We start from the raw sequence: 21,267 nt of genomic DNA, 5'->3' as shown, positions 1-21,267 counted from the left end.
CACTCTAGCCTGGGCAACAGAGTGAGACTCTGTCACAAAAAAAAAAAAATAAAAAAAGAAGAAGTTAACATCTATCAGGAGCTGATGATATTTAAAGGGCACAGGGGAAAATGGGCTGTAGCCAAAGGTCTACTGGCCACCTGGAAATCTGAACCCCAACCAGGCTTTAGATCAAAGGTGGAATCAGCTGTAACATTTAACTGTGAAGCCAAGGGAGAGAGAGAAATGGGCCTCCAGGGTCCCAGGCTTCAGAAAAAGAACTCCAAGGAAGTAGAAGTAATGAATTTACATTACATTATCAGTACAGAGCTGCTAGATACCCAAAGGAAAAGTCTTTAGGTTTGGAAAGAGAAAAATATTTTTCATTCTCAAGTGAGGACTCAGGAAAAAAAGATTGCTCTAGGACCACAGTGTCCCTGGGGCAAAGATCTAACACTTGAATACAATTTCTACTTTATGATATGTTTTAACGAATATTGAATTATGTGAATGAATATAAAATTCAAAAGTAGAGTCTAGAAAGTGCTGAGGTCCCCAGAAGACCTGAAGTGATTATACCTACCCCTCTGTTGTTCGAAGCCTTTATTCACCCAAACTTGCGGAAGGTGAAAGAAAACAGTGGAGAAATGGAAAAAAGAAGCTAGAAGCCCCCAAAAGAATAATAGTGAAGGAATCTCTGAGCATTAGATTAGGTTCATAGCAGACCTCTACATACCAAAACGTGTTCATTTTTTTGACATGACATTTTGATACCATGAGTTTTTTTAAATTAACAGTCACAGGCTTCTTATGACAGTTTAATAACATCACTGAAATTAAGACAAAGTGAGGGAAGGGTTTTCTACTTCACCAACGGAAAGAAAATCTATCACTATGTCCTTGTAACTAGGATTGCAGACCTCACGAGCCACAAACCACTAGAACCAGAGCAAAAAGAGCAAGAACTCAAGGGGAAAACATGCAAACTTGACCAGCCAAGGCTACAGACAACTCCTTCCTCCCCATTGGGCCTTCTCCTTTTAAATTACTCTTTACAATGCCACACTCCACTTACCTATCTCACGTTTTCTTTCATTGGTCGTACAATCGTGAAAAAATTCTGTCATCAGACTTTCCAGTGCCCTGAGGGAGGCTTCTTCAGATGCCTAACAAAGGAATTTGAAAAAACATCAATAAACTGCATCTTCAGTTCTCCTGTTCTTCAGGTTCCTTCCAGGTCCCATTCAACAGCAAGAGCACCGTACTTCCTCAAAACACCTTGGTTCAACATTCTTCAAATGCGTGATATAAGCCAGAAAAGCTGAAGAGAATTTCCCAGCTGGCTCAAAACCCTAAGTTTTAGTACTCTCTATAAATTCATGCTACCGTGCATTCTATTTTCAATTATTTATATTGAGGAAAAGGGAACAAATAATTTAAAATTCAATTCTGGAAACATGTTGAAAGCAAATTAACAGCCTAGGCCCTGTCTGAATAGGCAGAGTGAGGAGATTCAGGGAGAAGGTTAGGGCTCCTTCTAGATTATCCGTCCACAACACATTTCCCCCGTGTCTGAGTAATTAGCCATATTTTGATTCAGAGAAATTATATCCAACTGCTGCATGGATTCTTAGGGGTTTTCTTGAAGGTGCTTCATCAGGACTCATAGACACAGTCAACTCTCAAGCTCATGGGAGCAGTCAATGGAGATCAGGGTGCAGCTGAGAACCAAGCTAAGCAAGGACTCAAAATCAAACAGCACGTCTACATCTCAGTCTCAGAGAGACAGACGCTCAGCGTAACTGCTCAGGCTGGGAATGAGAAGAGAGAGGGCCCAAGACGCCCAATGCTCATCCTCTCCCTCTTCCATATGGAGCCCCCAAACTCACTTCCTTTTCTCTCACTGAAGTGGGAGGACATCAGCTGTAGCAATGAGTGTGAGTCAACACTCCTTCATACACCTGTCTACAAAAGGGTGAGCATTCCCCAGACCACTTCTGAATCCTCAGAGAGCATCAAGAGTCAAGAGCAGTTCTGTTTTGTTCACTGTCTCTTAATTCCTTTCTACCTACCCACTTTGCTTCCTCATATCCTCTCCATTACCCATGGAGTGAGAGCTGACTATAAGAACTGCCTTTTAATACAAGCCCACACTCGCATGTGTTGTATGTCAAAATGTAAGATACCAGAGGCTGCCACCTGGTAGTTTACTTTTGTGGAAGCAGGAACTCCGGCCACTCTGTGGATAAACCAGCACTTCTTAGGGCTGGGACCAAGTACAGAGGCTGAATCAGACTTACACAAGCCCAGCCACATCAACCGGCACATGCGAGTACACCACACAGAACATGGGGGTCACACTTAAGCAGTGCCAGGCACAGCTGTCCCTGCCATACCGCAATCACAGAATGATGGCTGTGCGATGACAAGTGAACTCTGACATGCTAAGCAATGAATTACTATACAATAGTTTTAGCACTTGTGATTGTGAGGGACTGTCTGAATTTTATATTTATGATAAAGAGTAGCCCTCTACTCCTCTTTCAAATTTCTATATCAGTTTAGTTGAAAAATATTCTCGACTTGCAAGCCAAGCTGTTTTATTAAAAACTATCTATTTTTTCAAATGCAGAAATAAACTGAAAAGTGAGGCTAAAATAAGCCTGCAATCTTTTTACATCTATTTCAAGTGTTTGTGTTGACCAAAACAGCCTCACTGTTCTCACTGACTTTGTAAGTAAATGTTATAAATTCAAACTTCTAAAATGAATTCATATAAACAAAAGAATGCTGTGGTCTGAATCAAGTTTGGTATACCATTTAATTTGGGGGAAAAAGGATTTGCTGTTTAAAATAAAAAGATTGTGGGAAGATATAGAAGAATCAAGAATAACAGCACATGTTAAAGTAACTCACTGCCAAAAAATAAAAATAAACATAAATCAAGAAGTATCCGTCGAACTAAAATCAGCTATTTAGTTAAAATAAATCAATAGTTCTTCTGGAGCCAAAATGGATTCCTGAAAATTAAGGACACATCTTGAAATCATACCTCTCCACAACTTTTTCTTGTGTTGAATCATTTTAGAGTAGATCCTAGAAAAAAACCTAAGCTCATCACATCCAGGCAATCAACCACCAACATTTACTTAGTACTGGTTCTTGAGGTAGAGGTTTGTGAACCTAATGATTTATCGGAAAGTTCGCGACAATCTCCTAAAAGAGCTGGATGCGGTGGCTGGAGCCTGTAACCCCAGTGCTTTTTGGGAGGCCAAGGCCAGAGAATTGCTTGAGGCCAGGAGTTTGAGACCAGCCTGGGCAACATAGCAAGACCCCATATCTACAAAAAATAAAAAATAAGCCAGGAGTAATGGCACATGCCTGTAGTCCCAGCTGCTTAGGAGGCTGAGGCAAGAGGATGGCTTGAGACCAGGAGTTCAAGGTTACAATGAACTATGACTGCGCCACTGTACTTCAGCCTGGGCAACAAGCAAGATCCAATCTCTACCAAAAAAGACTTCCAAAAGAATCCAACCCTATCTCCATTCCCAATCCCATCGACCCCACACTCCCTGCCCCAACCCAAGAAGCTAAGGGTCCTGTGGAAAGCGTAAAGACAGAAGTACCCATGAAAATCCCAAATGGATGCTCCCATCAAATCATGGTTACATAAACTCCAAAAGCTAACCAGGTATTTCTCAACAAGAACAAATAATGTGCTGTTGCCATTTTCAATCACTTCTATAATTGTAACAATAATACCTTCCTCACAGGGTATACGAGGATCAAATGAGGTGATCTGTGTAAAATTGCTACATAAACTGTAGGAATTATCTCATCTGGAGTTATGGCTGCTCTCATTTCTATTTGTTCTCAGATACCAAATGAAAACAGACCACAGCAAGACCAAGGCAAAACAGAAGTGGTCAGGCCTCCTTTGAAACTAGAGATGCATGCCTTCAGGCTTAGAGGCTTTGTCCCAATCATATCTTATAGGTCTTTTCAGATTAGATTTCAAAATGAAATTGTACAAATTTACAGGGGGTAAAAGGAGGCTGAGAATTTGCCAAGGTCAGACAATTAGAACAGAGGTAGAAAGATGTAAAGGATATGTTCAAGATCTACAAATAGTTAAAGGATACTGGAGAATTCCGCTGCCTCCTTTTGGCAAGAAGCCACTGGAACCTTCTTGCCAGCTGTTTTAAGCACGTGGTGAAGCCAGAATCCAGATTGTGTTAAATTAAGGAATTAATGGCAAGTAAGAAAGTGGTGATACTCCATGCAGACTACATTTTCAAGTAATGAAAGGGACAAAAAACAAAAAACAAGTGCCATTGTATGATAGAGAGAGAAGACTTCAATTGCCAAAGTCTATGCAAACTTTATCTCCTGCACTACACTGACTAATCTATGAAGGGCGCTCAGATATTTATATATCTACTGCTTCCCATCTTGGGCTTGGGATTTAAGCCTCAGATTTTAATAAACTAAGGAAAGATAAGATTAGTTTAAAGCTAAGTGAGACACATTCACACACAAAAATTCCAGTTGGATTATAGATACAAAATGTGAAAGGTAAAATAAAGGTTCTAGAACATAATATAGGAGAATATCTTCATGACCTGGGGTAGAGAAAAATTTATTAAACAGGACACATAAAGCACATAAAGACATAGGAAACATGTCCTTAACATAAAGGAACATAAAGGAAAAGACTGATAAATTGGAATATTTATCAGATAACTGACAGAACTATCAGAGTATAAAATAACTTCTATAAATCAGTAAAGAAAAGACAAATGACTCAGGTTTCTTGGACAGGTAAATAGTTACTTATAAAAGAGGGTGTATGTAAGGCCCATAAATAAGTGCTCAACCTCATTAGCCGTAAGGGAAATACTAAAAACAAGATAGTGCTACGCAGCCACTCGATCAGGTACAATTAAAAGGACTGACGGTAATAAGTGTTGGTGAGGACGCTGAGCAACTAGAACATGCGTACACTGCCGGTGGGAGCACACACTGGCATAACCACTTTGGAAAACTGTTTGGCAGCTAAGCATATGCATATCTTATGACCCTGCACTTCTACTCCTTGATATATTCCCAAGAGAAATCTGTACATGTATACCAAAAGAAATGCACACAATTGTTCACAGCACCGTAACACATAATACCCAAAAAGTTGAAATAACCCAAATAGGTTTATTCATATAAGAGAACACAATTGAATACTGCTATGTGCAACAACATAGCAACAACAAACACAATGTTGAGTGAAAGAAGCCAAAACACATCCTTCTATTACTCATTGTATATTAATCTTTAAAAACAAGCAAAACTAATCTATGGTGTTATAATCGGACTTTGGGGGAGACATTCTGGAATTCTGGTAATATTCTTAATCTGAGTGTTAGTTACACTAGGATGATGACTTTACCTTATGATGTGTGCACTTCCCCTGTAAGTATACATACTTAAATTTTAAAAATGTAATGTTATCCTCATTTTTAAAATTCAGCTTGGTATTTTCAGACTCTAAGTTTAGAAATTGTGTGTTTTGGGCCAAGTATGGTGGCTCACGCCTGTAATCCCAACACTCTAGGAAGGTGAGATGAGAGGATTACTTGAAGCCAGGAGTTCTAGACCAATCTAGACAATATCGCAAGACCCCATACCTTTAAAAAAAATTTTTTTTTTAATTAGCAGGGTATGGTCGCACACATCTACAGTCCCAGCTACTCAAGAGGCTGAGGAGGGAGGAATGCACGAATCTGAGAGTCTGAGGCTGCAAAGAGCTATGATCATGCCACTCCCTGGGTGACAGAGCAAGACCCTGGCTCAAAAAAAGAAAAGAAGAAATTGTGTTTTTCCTCTATTAGCACAACTATTCAGAACAATTTGGCGATCTGCAGCAAACCTGCAGGTAAAGTCTGAGCATGAGACTCCTGGATTCAAACCATCACTTACTGGGCCGGGCGAGGTGGCTCACACCTGTAATCCTAGCACTCTGGGAGGCCGAGGCAGGAGGATCGCTTGAGGTCAGGAGTTCGGGACCAGCCTGACCAAGAGTGAGAGACCCTGTCTCTACTAAAAATAGAAAGAAAAAAAAAAGCCAGGCAACCAAAAATAGAGAAAATTAGCCGGGCATGGTAGCACATGTCTCAAAAAAAAAAACAAAAATACAAACTCCCACTTATTTATCTTCAGATCTGCCCAGGGTGGCAAACATGAGGTATTGTAACCCCATAAGCCTATGCTTCCTCAACAGTAACTGGCTCACCTCGATAGCAAATGGCATATAGACTTGAAATTTAAATCTTTGAGCAGGATGATGAATTAAGCTTGGCTCAGAATATACTCTTGGAGAGCTATGTATATATCTGAAACAAACTGAAGTTTTCTATTCCAGAAACAGTTAAAATCTGCAAAGTTGATAAGCTTTCAACGGTGCCTGCCTTGACTTTATCTGCTCCTTTTACGGCACTGTTCACTGATCAGCAGTTCAGAGACCCATGCTGCTGACTCACTTATTAAGGAACTGCTAAATCAACCGAGACCCAGAATCACCTAATAAATTACAAGAAAAACCTGAAAGAAGGGGAAGGGCCACATAATTTGAAATCTTCTTCGATTCTTCCCCAGTCTCTATTCCCACCACAGATGTCACCAAGCCTGCTGGCTGCTGCTTCACCCAGTTTCCACCAAACCCCAACCATCTCCTGCCTGCACTGCCACAATTCACCTGGTCCCCTTGACACCAGCTTTTCCAATTCCAATACCATCTGTACTTTGCCACCAGCTAAACTCTCCCGAAGGTTTTCTACTCCAATTATTCTAACTGAACCTAACTTTAAATCAGGACCCACTAAGAAACTCAGCTATTTGATCAACAAACGGGAACTCCATACTAAGTAACCGATATTGCTTAAATCAGGCCCTTGAGATACAAAGACAAGTAAGACGGCCTCTGACTTCAAAGAACTGGAGGTGGCCCGGGGTGGGGGGAGAGAGGGTAGAACCTATGAATAAAAAGTAGATTATGATGGTTTACGCCCTTCAGGAGTGGCACAGGAATTAACGGCCTCAGGAGACCAAAGAGAGTACTAACTCTGAAGGAGAGCTTCACAGCGGTGAGGATTTATTTTGGGTTTTGAAGAATGCAGGAGTTTACTAGGAGGAAAAGGAGGAGGAAAGCATGCCTGATTCAACATTACTCACCACGGGACACCATTACTCTAGTCTGGACACTCACGGTCTCATAAGTAAATGTCTAGTCCTATCGTGCATTTGCTGCTGGGTCTGCAATTTATAGTTCAACTTTCATGAAATTTCCTACAAAGATTACAGTGCAGATCCCTTCTTTGTTTTCATCTTCTTTGTCTTGTAATCAGTATCACAGAGTTTTGCCCGTAGTACTATTCTCTGATCATTTCAGAATGCCAAAATAGTTAAACAATGTAGGCTCTGGTGTCAGGTTCCCTGAGTTCAAATCCAAATGCATCTCAACCTTGGCCCAGTTATTTAATCTATCCACTTTCTCCTCCTGTGTACAACTGGGGATATTAAGAGTACCTAAGGATTAAATAAAATATAAAGCGCATAGCAAACACAATGCCAGGCATAAAGTTAAGGACTGAAATCATAGATGTCACTGTTAATACATCATGGGTAAATTAGGCTTCTCTAACCAGAACATACACTATCTGGAAAGCGACTCTACCTAATATGTTTGTATTTTCTATAACATCCAGCAGGAACTGGTGCTCAGATATTTTAAAGACCAAATTCAGGAGAGTAAAAGGAACAAGAAGACTATTGGTTTCACTTTTAGTTTCTCAAGAATACTGGTAATTCCTCTGAATTTAAGCCAAAACCGGGCACAGTGGCTCATGCCTGTAATCCTAGCACTTTGGGAGGCCAGGTAGGAGGACTGCTTGAGGCGAGGAGTTCAAGACTAGCCTGAGCAAAAGAGCAAGACTTCCATCCCTACAAAAAAATAGAAAAATTAGCCAGGCATAGTGGCACACGCCTGTAGTCCCAGCTAGGCTGGGCATGGTGGTTTACACCCATAATCCTAGCACTTTGGGACGCTGAGGCAGAAGGACCACTTAAGCCCAGGAGTTTGAGGTTGCAGTGAGCTAACATGACACCACTGCACTCCAGCCTGGGCGACAGAGTGAGACCCTGTTTCAAAAAAAAAAAAAAGAAAGAAAGATATGTGACCCTTTAAATTTCCCCCTTTAAGGGCTCCGATCATAATGACCTTTGCCCACAAACGGACCCAATGAATCGTTGTGAAAAATAGGAGACTACCAATAATTTATTTTAAAAAACACTGAGACTGGAGGTGGATAATATGGTGTTTTGTCCCCTAAGATAAGGTACCTAGATGACAGTTTTCTTAAACCCTGATTAAATCCATAATGTCTTACCTATAGGCCTCTAAAACAACCCCCTCAATAGCATTATTATTTCACAGAATTAGTACTGGGAGAAAAAACGACTACTTTTTTAAAAAACTTTTTGCTACCTTTTCCAAGAGCCGCATTCTGTATATCCTACTAGGAGGTGAATTATAGCAGCTTTCTGTATTCAGGTTCATGGCCTCCTTCGTACCAAACCTAAACAAAATGAAGACTAGTGTCCCAGAGTCCCATTCGAATATTCAGTGGCATGTCTAGAACAATTTTATTACTCTATTTGCTTGTATATAAAGAAGGTTTCTAAGAAAAGTGATTCTATCCTTGCTGCCAGCCAAGGTGAAAAAGTATACAAAACATACCTGGTGTGTTACAACAGATGCCATCAGCAAAGAAATTCAATCTCGTGCAGACTTCCTCTGCAAGCTTACAGGATTACCGTAGATGTCTGAACTCTCAAACAAACACTCTCACTTCCCTACACCCTTCACCACTCCAGAGAAAACAGACAAGGAAAAAAAATCTCTTTAACCAATCTCATTTTGTTTAGGTTTGGTACCAAGGAGGCCATGAACCTGAATACAGAAAGCTGTTATAATTCACCTCCTAGTAGGACATACGGCACGGAAGTATGAGGTGAAATAACACTACCTATTCCCCTCCTGAAGTCACTCAGCTCAAAAAGCTAGAAAGCAGGAAAGCACATCAAGGAAGCCCAGTCAGGAGAACGACATGCGGAACAAGTCTTCCTCCACCTCTCCTGTCACTGCTGTTTTGTGTCTCAGTCTACAGATACTTTCTTCTTAAAAAACTAAACACATCACATTGAAATAAGCAAACGGGTGAAATCGGTTGACCCCCCGCCAAAGTCTAGCAGTCAAAGGGCAGTCAGTGAAACGCACAGGCATCAGTCACTTGCTCGAAGATCTGCAGCTAGGGAGTGGCGCACCAGGTCTCCTGATCCAGGGGTAGGAGCAAAGCTAAGCAGAGGGGGACAAGGAGTACAAGTAAATATGGATGTAATTAATTCTAAAAATTATGTACAAAAGTTGCAGGGAAAAAAATGTCTTCTACTGAAGCAAAAAAACAGAGAGCCACAGCATGGTACCAGAAAGTTAAGGCCAGGACAGCTGCACGCACCACTCTATTAAACACGTGTCTGAAATTAATAAAGTTATCCCTTTGCATCGGAAGGGCTTCTTGTTGTCTTGCCCACAGTTTAAATCTCGATAGTATTTGCCCTTTGGGAATAACTACAGACTTTGCAGAAAATTAATATTTGATTAAAACATATATTCCAGCTGCATCTAAACATACTTCTAGTCATCAAAAAGCACTTTTCTGCTTTAATTTAAAACTACCATAAAGTTGATCAATGATAGAACATTCCTCTATTATTTATTGGTTTTGCACAAAGTGCCCAATCTCTCCATCTCTTCCATGAACAAAAGGAATCTGATTACTGCTGAGGACCATGAGTTAGAAGCAGGATGACTGCCAGGCATCTGGGCCAGAAAGCTCAACTGGTCCCACTGTGGTAACGACAAGGTTGAGGCGGCATATTCCATCCCCATGGGGACCAATTAGAAGAAACATCTTTGTATACAGAGAACAGTACGTTTTACACTAGGAAAAGCAATCCATGTACAACTGGACAGTACATAAAAACAAGAGTAACCAAGTAGCCTCCAATGGACAGGTGCACTGGTTTCAAAAACTTAAAACAAATCTAAAGGCGATTAAAGAGTCATGACAGGTAAATGCTACACCCGATCCTAGACTGGGTCCTGTACTAGAGGGGGAGAATTGCTATAAAAGGCATGATTGGGCCAACTAACAAAACTGGAATATAGGTAAGCAGATTAAAGTACTGAATTAATGTTATATTAACTGAAGTTGATGATTATACTATGATTATGTGTGTAGAAAAGTATCCCTATTAGGAAATACACTACATAGGGACAACAGGCCACAACAAAGGCAACTAACTAACTCTTAAATAGATTAGGAAAAAAATAAGGGTGTCAACTGTGAAAGCTTATGTAGGTATGTGTATGCATATATAGAGAGAGAGCACGTGAAAGAGTGCAAATAATAAAGCAAACAGGGCAAAATGTTAAAAATAGGTGAGTTTGGGTAAAGGGTCTAACAATGTTCTTTACAATCTTGCAATCTTTCCATCAGTTTGAAATCATTTCCAAATAAAAAGTTTTTTGAAATGTCATCTCTTGGCTGGGACCTTCCACCTTGCTCCTCACTGCTCCCAGCCAGCTGGGCAATTGGGAAAGAGAAAGTGAGAAAAGGATACACAAGGAGAGACACTACTTTATCCTCTCAGATGTCAGCTTTATTTTCACCACTGTTTTTGAAAAAGGATGTTACACAGACTAGACATGAAAAATTTTGCACCTACTGATCAGGCAACAATCACATCCCTTAGGAGCTAGAATACATATATTTTATATACTTATTTACTTATATTCTAGTCATAAGGCTTTAATTAGACAGCAAAGAAATAAATGATAAAATAGTTATTCTGTAAGAAACTGTCTAAAATAAATGAGTAATACAGCCAAGAATAGGCTCTCTCTTCACAATTCCATCTGCTTCTCTTTCCCAGGTACATAGCCCAGGAGGAGGAATGTTTATAGCCGCATGCCTAGTCAATTAAACTCCAAAGATACTGAGCACATTAACACAAGGCATGCTACCAAGAAATCTTAAAACAAGATCACAGAATCTTAAGACAGAAATAAACAAACTTCAGAGAACAGCAAGTCCAATCTCATTTTACGGATGAGGAAAGCGAAGCTCAGAGAGTGTCTTGACCAAAGTCAAGTTATTGGTCAGGTCAAGACACGGGGCAGGTCAGAGCTCTTTCCCAGTGTTAGTCCCTCCACCCCTGAAGCAGCACAGAGCCTTCTGCTCCAAGGGTTTCAAAGATGATGAATGAGCTGGCCTTACCTGGCACTGGATGACATCAGGTAATGAGTTAGTGTGATGTTGACAGACCACTGTAAAAGCATGCTGCAAATCTAAAATCACAATTAACAATATCCCTCATATGTAAAAAATTTCATTTCACCTGCTGTTACCACCAGTACTGTTAAAGATGAGTCTCTTTCGTAAAACCTACACCACCTTCATCCTGAATTATTTGCAGACAGACCTGGCACTTTAAATAACACTTGTTTGATTTTGGCAAAAATCTCCAGTCTGTATTACAGACTATTGGGACTTGGGATAGCATAATTACTTCCTTTCTCCCCTCCAGGTTCCATCCACCGTCTCAGGAAACCAAGTGCAGATCAAAGCCTAATGTCCTCTTCACCACTGGCAAAGCTGCAATGCTTCCTCCTTCCCATTCTGTATTGGCCTTACCACCCGCTCCAGGCCTAGGGAGAAAGTTCTAATCACAAAAGAGAAGTAGGACACAGCTAAGGACAAGCTTCTCTGGAGGGTAAGAAAGTGAGAGAGTTCAAGCACAAAGCTAGGCAGTGTTCTAATGCAGTGACCTCACACTTGGCAGACGTGAGCCAATGGTGTGAAGCTCTCCCCAGTGCACCAGTCAGACAATCATTCCTGTAGAAAGGAAGAAATAAGCGGGTGGGAACAAGCCCATCGGAATGTGCTCCAGTACTGCTAGGACCTGGAGTACAGATAACAACACCCCAAATGGCGGCCAAAGCAAGAATGAGGGGACACAGAAAGGATGCCCTCTACACAATAAAACTAACAGGCTTCTTGGGAACCAATACTACCACGGAGAGAAGAACATGGAAAAGTATGGCAGGCAGAGCCTGGCTCTACTGCGTATAGCTTGTGTAACTTTGGGCAAATCCTGCAATCTCCTCAAGCATCCTTGGTATTGAATGAAAGCAGCTGTGTATACTATGTGTTGGTTATAATGCACTATGCAAATGTGGGCTAATATAATCATCTCTATCTCACTATAGGTTTCTCTTACACAAACTCTATGTGTGGGTTTTTATAAAGGCAAATTCCCCTAAGCTGTCACCAGCTTGTCCTTCTAAGTATACCCAGTGCCACCTTAATACTTTAATTTTTAATTCATGTTCAGTCACATTCCTCAAAGTCTCTCAAACTGTCATCACCAATTGCCAAAAGTGCTTAAATATCCCACAAAATATAGATAATTGTGCTCATGGGAGCAGCTGCTGGGGGACCTTTGATGGCATTACACTACACAGGAAGTGTGAGGGTGCTGCACAAGTAGAGATCAGGGTCAGTAGGAAATTACTCTTCCTGGCCAGGGGGTTCTAAATGCTCCTCCCAGCACCATAGATGACGACTATCCACAAAGGGAGAAGATGCTGCATAGTAACTCTCTCTGACCAGGGACTCACGTGCTCTGGGTTCTGCCCAATACTACTAGTCACTGCAATTTTGTTCAGTTTTACTTTAAATACTATGCTTGGTAATAAAACTATGGTTTTTAAAAAGCTGTAACTTACACAACATGGGAACTATACACGGTTCCCTTCCTCCACACCATTGGCAATTCACTGCATTAGAAAAGCACAACAGCGGCTGCAATGAGAAGAGGAAAGCAGACGGCACCCTTTTTTTGGGGGCGGGGGGGGCGGGAGGAAGGTGCACTGCACAGGAGAAAGGAAACAAGTACTTAGCTCCTGTCCAATTACCTAACACTGCCAGGGACCCTGGCCTTGCTCACATCCCTGGGTAACAAAGGGATGACTCTACATGCAGTTTTCTATCAGCCTCCAATCCCCAAACCACAAGCATGATCAGCTTGAGAGAGGGGCAGGTGTCACTCTTCCCACAGTTCTCAACAGACCCTGCTAGAGTATGGGGAAGGAGTGGAAAAGAGGTAAAGACAACATGCTGCCTTGATTCAGTTCCTACCCCAGCTCTGCTCCTTCACCAGGGGAACCAGCACAAAGCCAAGCATGACTAGAAATCCCACACTGTTCCACCTGGGCCCTTCCACTCCCAACAGGTGGCTGGGTACCGGTGGTCCTGGGAATGCCTTAATTGAAGGGTGGGCTCTGAAGTCAGGGCAGATCTGCATCTGATTGTGACTTCCTCACTCACTAATCAGCACCACCTAGGGCAAATTACTTAACCTCTCTGACGTCGAGTTTTTTCACTTGCAAAATGAACTTACAACAGTACTCCCTCTCACCAGGTAGTGGTGAGAATGAAGTGACATCAATGTATGTAAATCCCTTAACACCCTCAACCATAAATGAGCAAAACTATTTCACTGTATGTCACTGGTGAGGGAACAGGTCTTAAAGAAAAAAAACAAAAACAAAAGGAAGAAACAAAATAAACAAAAATCCCACATAACAAGCCAACTAAATGATCAAAAATATCCCAAGAATGCCAATGTCTTCACTTTCATTTTTATACAGATCACCTACCAGTGCTTACAAATGTAAGAAAGACACAACAGTGTCCTCCAGTCCTCCGGGTGTTTGGGACTAGATCCATGATTCCTGCAGCAAAAGTTGTTCCTTTTTTATTTGTTTTTCTTTCTTTCTGAGGACTTTTTTTTTTTTTGGAAACAGAATTTTGCTCTGTCGGCCAGGCTAGAGTGCCATGGCATCAGCCTAGCTCACAGCAACCTCAAACTCCTGTGCTCAAGCAATCCTCCTGCCTCAGCCTCCGGAGTAGCTGGGACTGCAGGCACATGCCACCACACCCAGCTAATTTTTCCTATTTTTAGTAGAGATGGGGGTCTCATTCTTCCTCAGGCTGGTCTTCTTCAGGCTGGTCTCGAACTCTCGCCTCAGCCTCCCAGAGTACTAGGATTACAGACGTGAGCCACCACACTCAGCCCTGAGGCCTCTTTTATAAAGGCAGTTTTTTTTTTTTTAAGACACAAGGTCTTACACTGTTGCTCAGGCTGGTGTACAGTATCATAATCACAGCTCACTGCAACCTCAAACTCCTGGGCTCAAGCGATCCTCCTGCCTCAGCCACTTGAGACCAGGAGTTCCAGACCAGCCTGGCAACATAGTGAGACCACATTCCTATTAAAAAATAAAAATAAGATAAATAAAAAAGAAAAGAGAATGGGATTCTAGGGACAGGGGAAAGGAAGGTGGCTAACTTTTCTCTGTATACTTCCCCTTGCATCATTTAAATTTTGTATGATGTACATTCGTTAAAATAATGAGAGAGAGAGAGAGAAATTATCTGCTTATGTGCAGGGGCCCCCACAGTCTAGGAACACACAGGTAGAAACTATTTCCTATTCATCTCCGTGTTCTCAGGGTCTAGCACATAGTTGGCACTTAATAAAAGTCTGTTGTAAGAAAACTCTTTCTCATATTAAGTGAGGCTATAAACAAGTTACTTGATGGTGACAACTTTAAAAGCTAACATTTACTTAGCACTTAGTACATACCAGCCACCATGTAAGGACTGGCCATTATTAACTCCTTTAGTCCTTGCAGCAATCCCACTGCACAGATGGGCCCACACATTTGGCTAAGTGGCAGATCCAGGCTTCAAACACACTCATGCTCTTTAACATGAGGTTATCCCGTTCTTCAGATACCTAGGAATGTACTGAAATCACTCAACACTGCAAGTGCACTCCTTACTGAATACTTGCTCCAAACATCTCTTGTCCTGTGCTTACTCATAAATACTGTTAAAATAAAATGTATTAGGCTACTGATAATTTGGGAACTGAGTTATCCACAATTCAAGCCCTGATCCTTGGCTTTGCTGATCACATAGTCCTTTCTCCCCTGCTTCCACCCCAGTGGATCAGACTCTGGGAAAATGATAGACTAATAAACACAAGACATTGACTTGTCTGCCCATGAATTTACCATGAAAGTGACATTTGGGTCAATCAATAAAATCCTCCATCTATACCAAGCACTCCATCTCAGTGGGTGTCTGATCAAACTCTGAAGGCCTCATTCCCATTTTGGAAAAAATTCTACCTGAAAAATGAAACCCACTCACCTAAAAACACACCACTTCCTACACCCAGGGATCCCAGTGAAAATGTGCAACACTGAGAAACAGAAGCCTGGAATCCTTTCTGCTTGTCCTTATCATCCCAATGTCACTCTTGTTCTTAAGTAAAAATCCATACATAAGGACTTACGTATTACATACTGTCGCAAACAAAACTTACTCACTTTTTAGGTTGGCTACTTTTTGACGACACAGAGGAAAAAAACACCTTACCTGCAAGTTCTCCAAATTACACTCCAAATAAATGTCAATGTCTAGAAGTTCCCTATGTATTCCCAGCCATAGAACACGCTGTCATTCATTGGCTTTCACTCTCCAAGCACCATACTTTTCCTGTCTTTGTCCCTATTTTAAGTTCCATCCCACCCCAATGTCTATAGTTCTCTATCTGCTGCCAATAACTGTACACTATTTCTTCCTAATGGCTAGGGTGTGGGGCATCCTGACCAATTAAATATGCTGAATTCAAGACTGTTGCCATAAATGAATTGTCAATTTTTAAATACATAGATTCAATTCAAACTTCACTTAATCTAATTCATTTTTTTTTAATGCTTTAGAAGATACTGAGGGGCCACATCTTATATGATTTCATTTGTAGGAAATATCCAGAATAAGCAGATCCATACAGACAGAAAACAGATGTGTGGGGATGGGGGAGGGGGAAATGGGGAGTGACTGCTGAGTGGGTACAGGTTTCCTTTAGAATGATGAAAAAGCTTGAAACTAAGTGTGGTGATGGTTATACAACATGGTGAATATATTTAATGTCATCAAACTGTACACTTCAAAATGGCAAGTTTTATGCTATTATATTTTACTACAATAAAGAAAAGTAACCATCTTAAGACTGGAAAAAATAAAAATATGTTAAGGTACCATTTCTAATACCTTAAAATAAGTATAAGGGATACTTAAATAAATAATCAGTAAAGTAAGCATAAGGGATCTGTCTCCCATAAATGGACAAAAATATAATCTAACTTGGTGATAATTTTCCTACACACACAAAAAAAAAGATATTGAGGAACAATAATGAGAAGCCATTTTTTTAACCTATTAAATTAACAATAATTTTCTTAAGATTACCCAAAGCTGATGAGTATATTTATCTATAGCTGGTGGGAAGAATAAACTGGTATAACCCTTCTGGAAAACATGTGATGAAGTGCTTTAAAAATGTTCAGGCTAGGCTGGGCGCGGTGGCTCATGCCTGTAATCCTAGCACTCTGGGAGGTCGAGGCGGGCAGATCGTTTGAGCTCAGGAGTTCGAGGCCAGCCTGAGCAAGAGCGAGACCCCGTCTCTACTAAAAATAGAAAGAAATTAATCGGACAACTAAAAATACATAGAAAAAAAAATTAGCCGGGCATGGTGGCACATGCCTGTAGTCCCAGCTACTTGGGAGGCTGAGGCAGTAGGATCGCTTGAGCCCAGGAGTTTGAGGTTGCTGTGAGCTAGGCTGACGCCACGGCACTCACTCTAGCCGGGGCAACAAAGTGAGACTCTGTAAAAAAAAAAAAAAAAAAAATGTTCAGACTAAATCTAAAACTATTCTAAGATAAAAGGTTTCTAAAAAAGAATCTTCATACCCTTAGGCCTTTCTGGGAATCTATCCTAAGGCAATTTTCTAAAATGCACAAAAAGCTTTCCGCAAAGACATTATTCACATATTATTTACCATGGCAAAAAATGGAACAATCTAATTGCTTAAGAATCCATGCAATGCAATATTATACAGCCATTGTAAATATTTATGAAGTATTTAATGATCTGAAAAACCACTTATGCTATAATGTTAAGTAGAAAGGGCAGAAGAAAAAAGTGCATTTTCAGTGTAATCTCAACTATATTGTAAAAGTAAATTGGAAAAATGACTAGAAGGAAGCAAACCAAAATGTTATTAGAGGTTGAATCAAATGGTAATTTTTTGGCTTTTTTAATAGTTACCAAATAATCTACAGAGTTCAAAATACTTTTTGCAATCAGAATAATAACTAAGCAAAATCAAGAGATTTTGTGATTCTGTAGTAGCATCAGTACCTACTTTAATTGCCAAATGGTACTAGAATAAAGGTGCAGAAATTGAGCTAAATTACTGGTCACAGACATTGGAAGGGTTGGCTACTATAATTTTGGTTTTTAGTTTTTGGTTTTGTTTTCTAATAAGTCCCTGTGGGAGAAGAACATACAGAAACTCTCTGTACTATTTCTGCAACTCTTCTGCAAGTCTTAGATTATCTCAAAATAAGATGTTTAAAATAAATAAATCTATGATAGAACACTTAATTTGTCTTTCTCTAACAATAGAATGAAGAACGTAGATAATAATTTCCTGGGCAATAATAAAGCACATGGCTCCTTTCCTCATGAATTAAACCAAAGCTATTTCTGGAGCAGTTGCCTTCACAGAAATCACCTGTGCTTCCTGTTAGAAGCCTTACTCTTCATTTCAAACCTTTCATCTTCACAAACTGACCTGAGCCAACTCAGCCATCTCCCCTTTTAATGTGAATCTGTGGCTCCATCTGCCCAGATGCCCTTCTGCTTCCCCACCTCATGCCCCGAATTCTCTACCTAGTGACGTCCCTATGTCCACTTTGAAACTCAACTTAGTCATCACCTCCCCTGGGAAGCCTTCCCTGATACGACCCTCCCGTCCCCAATTTAGCCAGGCTTGTTAAGTACAGTTGTGCCTCTCACAAGGTTCTAATTCTGCACTTATCCCCCAACGCTGTAATTGTTTGCTAACATGCACAAGGTTAGAAACTCATCCAAGGACAGAAAGTTTCAGAACTTCTATTCACCTGTTTCTGTCCTTACATTTAATAACTGTAGGCTATATGAGTTCCCAATTATTTTGCAACCCTGTTACAAGTGATTCCCCAGATTCACCAGTGCCTCCTCCTGACCTTGACTTTCAGTTTCAGTAAAGAATTACAAATTACACACTTTCCAGTACATAGATTCATACCACAAGCATCTTTTCAATTTTCTCTAAAGAATCAGCTATTTTTGCAATGGCCCAGTATTCACTGTTTTAGGAACTGCTTTGAGCTGGGCCTGCTTGCCAGCCAGCTAAGTGACTTGCTCCAGACAACTGGAGGCAACTCAAGTCATATCTTCTCAAAAATAACATATTATTTATCAAAGACTTTGAAGGTTACTGACAATCAAAAACACAAATGTTAAATATGAAGGGTCTACTGAATATCTCAATAAAAGCTGTGAACTCAACTCTTTCACCTTCAATCTACTCACTATTGAGGAGCAAAGGAGGATTCTTTACTATTTCTCAAAATATTTTCTTGTATTTCTTTGAGGTCTTTTCAAAAGCCTTCAAGTTTTTTCTTTTTATAGTAAGTTTCATTTACAGATACACCAGGATACGTCTTTTCAGCACTTAGTCACTTAACGACAGAGATACATCCTGATAAATGTGTCTTCCTTCAGGCGACTGATTTCATTGCTGTGTGAACACGAGTGCACTTACACACACCTAGATGGTCGAGCCTACACACACCTAGACTACATGGTACAGCCTACTGATCCTAGGCAACAAACCTGCACAGTGTGTTACTGTACTGCACACTGTAGGCAACTGTAACAATGGTATTCGTATATCTAAATATACAAAAGGTACAGTAAAAATACAGTATCACAACCTTCTAGGACCACCATCCTATAAGCAGTCCCACGTGGACCAAAAGGTCATTATGTGGCACATGGCTATATGTCTGTCCACAGAGCTCCAGAGACATAGACCAGTCACCCCAAAAGTAAAATGAGACAAAGGTCACATTGCGTTCCTCAAATATAACATATCTGCCTTTACCTTTAAGTTTCTTGTGAAGACTGGGGAAACAGTTATGATAGGTGGATAGATGAAATATATATTAATTTTTTTCTTTTATTTTCTCCTGTGCCCTCTGACAGCAGATATATTAATTTTTAAAGTATAAATGGTTAAGATTTTCAAGAAATTTCAAGTTTACAGAGAGCTGCTATGACCTACAGCCTCAGGATAGGTGCCTTCCTTTAACCAAGTATGGGCTCGCTCTCTACCATCAGGGGAATTTTAGTTGAAAATCAGAGAAGCCATTAAGCCTGACTGGTAGACTCTTCTGTGAAGCTAGTTCATAATAGCCTTTAACATTCTAAATTAACACGGTGGTTCATAAACCCAACTAACAGAACCAGCAACAATTACCAGGAAATCACTTCACTAAGAAAGTTCCACAGCTTTCTGGTAATGGAATTGCTTGCCTAGAATTAAGCCTGTAGTTCTAAAAGGTTCTTTTAGGAATGGGGAACCTGTGGCCTCAAGGCCACATGTGGCCCTCCAGATCCCCAAGTGCCGCCCCTCAACCGAATCCAAATTTTACAGAACAAATCCTTTTAAATTTGTTCTGTGAAGTTTGGATTTGGTCAAAAGGCCACACTCAAGAATCCAGAAGGCCATATGTGGCCCCAAGGCTGCAGGTTCCCCACCCTACTAAAATCAGCAGCATGAAATGCATCTTGCAACTGCTCAACCAAAAGTGAAAGCTATTATAAACTTGATCAATTTCATCAACATTCTAAAATTATTCGGCCAAATTACAACAACAAAAAAAAAAAAAACGGTTGACCCAGCAGAAAAATGTACAAAGATCAAGAGATCAAGAATAATCAGCTAAGGTAGGAAAAAAATACATATGGCAATAAAATATCAAAAGATGTTCCACTTCACTCATAACTAAAGGATTGCACATGTCATTCCTGAAGTGCTATTTTCACCTTTCACATTAAAGTTTTAACTGTGTTGTCCACAAGGTGGGGAAGCAGGAACTATCCCATTAGTAACAGTGTAAACTGGAAAAAACTTTTTGCAGAACTAGCACTACCTACCAAAATTTTTAAATGCACTTACCATCTGTCCACAATTCTACTTCTAGAAATTTATCCTACACAAAGTATGCAAAGATATAGCCAATTTGTTTGTTGCGGTATTGATGGTAGCAACAGCAAATACTGGAAATCTAAAATAACCAACGTTACAGAACTAGGTAAATACAGTAAAGCAGGCACACCATGCTCCAGGGCAAATTGATAATGTCTCCCTTAGGTGGGGTGTGGTGACTCACACCAGTAATCTCAGCACTTTGGGAGGTGGGAGAATCATTTGAGCCCAGGAGTTCGAGGCTGCAGTGAGCTACGATCACACCACTGCACTCTAGCCCAAGAAACAGAGCAAGACCCTGTCTCAAAAAAAGGAAAAAAAGGTGTGAACCATGAGAACTATACCCAGCCAGATTACCATTCATAGATAAGGACAACACACAGATATTTTTAAACATGTAATTCAGGGAATATAGCAATCACAAACTCTTTGGTAAAAAAAAAAAAAAAAAATCAGCAAATGAATGTTAAATGTATTAAAAGGATCAAAAGAATAATCAATCCCAGATGGTAGAACGATGTCTACAAAATCAGAGGGAAGGAGAGTACAATACAAGAATGTTATACCTAGCCAAGATGTCCTTCGAAAAGGCAGACATTCTTAATTTACCAAATAAGGACTCTTTTTAAAAAGGGACAATAAATCCAGCCAACAGAGAAATGAATCAAAGAATTCAACACAGAAAATCTTAGCTAAAAGAACCAGTAGAGAACACTGAATCCTTTAAAATATAAAATAATAAATACTGAGGACTTTATGGTTATAAAGCAGAATATAAATGCTCTAAGCCACTGACCAAGTAAAATAATCAAAAGTGAGAAGGGAGTAGAGAGTACAAATTTTCTTATTTCCCTATTATGTTCACTGATACTGCCTAAAACTTAAATATGCTATACATATTTATAAAAAATAATGCCATCTTCTTAAAGTTTTTCATTAAG

At 40.2% G+C, this 21,267-nt stretch overlaps 1 protein-coding gene across 1 annotated transcript in view; it reads right to left on the bottom strand.

The window, feature by feature from the left end:
* XPO6 (exportin 6) overlaps nt 1-21,267 on the bottom strand; it is a 104,490-nt gene that overhangs the window by 72,129 nt on the left and 11,094 nt on the right. The window contains exon 2 of the mRNA XM_012639056.1: nt 1,055-1,145. Coding sequence (XP_012494510.1) covers nt 1,055-1,145 — 91 coding nt within the window. The remainder of the gene's footprint in view (nt 1-1,054; nt 1,146-21,267) is intronic.

Source organism: Propithecus coquereli, unplaced genomic scaffold (assembly GCF_000956105.1).
Source record: "Propithecus coquereli isolate 6110/MARCELLA unplaced genomic scaffold, Pcoq_1.0 Scaffold137, whole genome shotgun sequence".
NCBI lineage: Eukaryota > Metazoa > Chordata > Mammalia > Primates > Indriidae > Propithecus > Propithecus coquereli.
The sequence above is the reverse complement of the archived record's forward strand: the minus strand, read 5'-3'. Positions and strand labels throughout refer to the sequence as shown.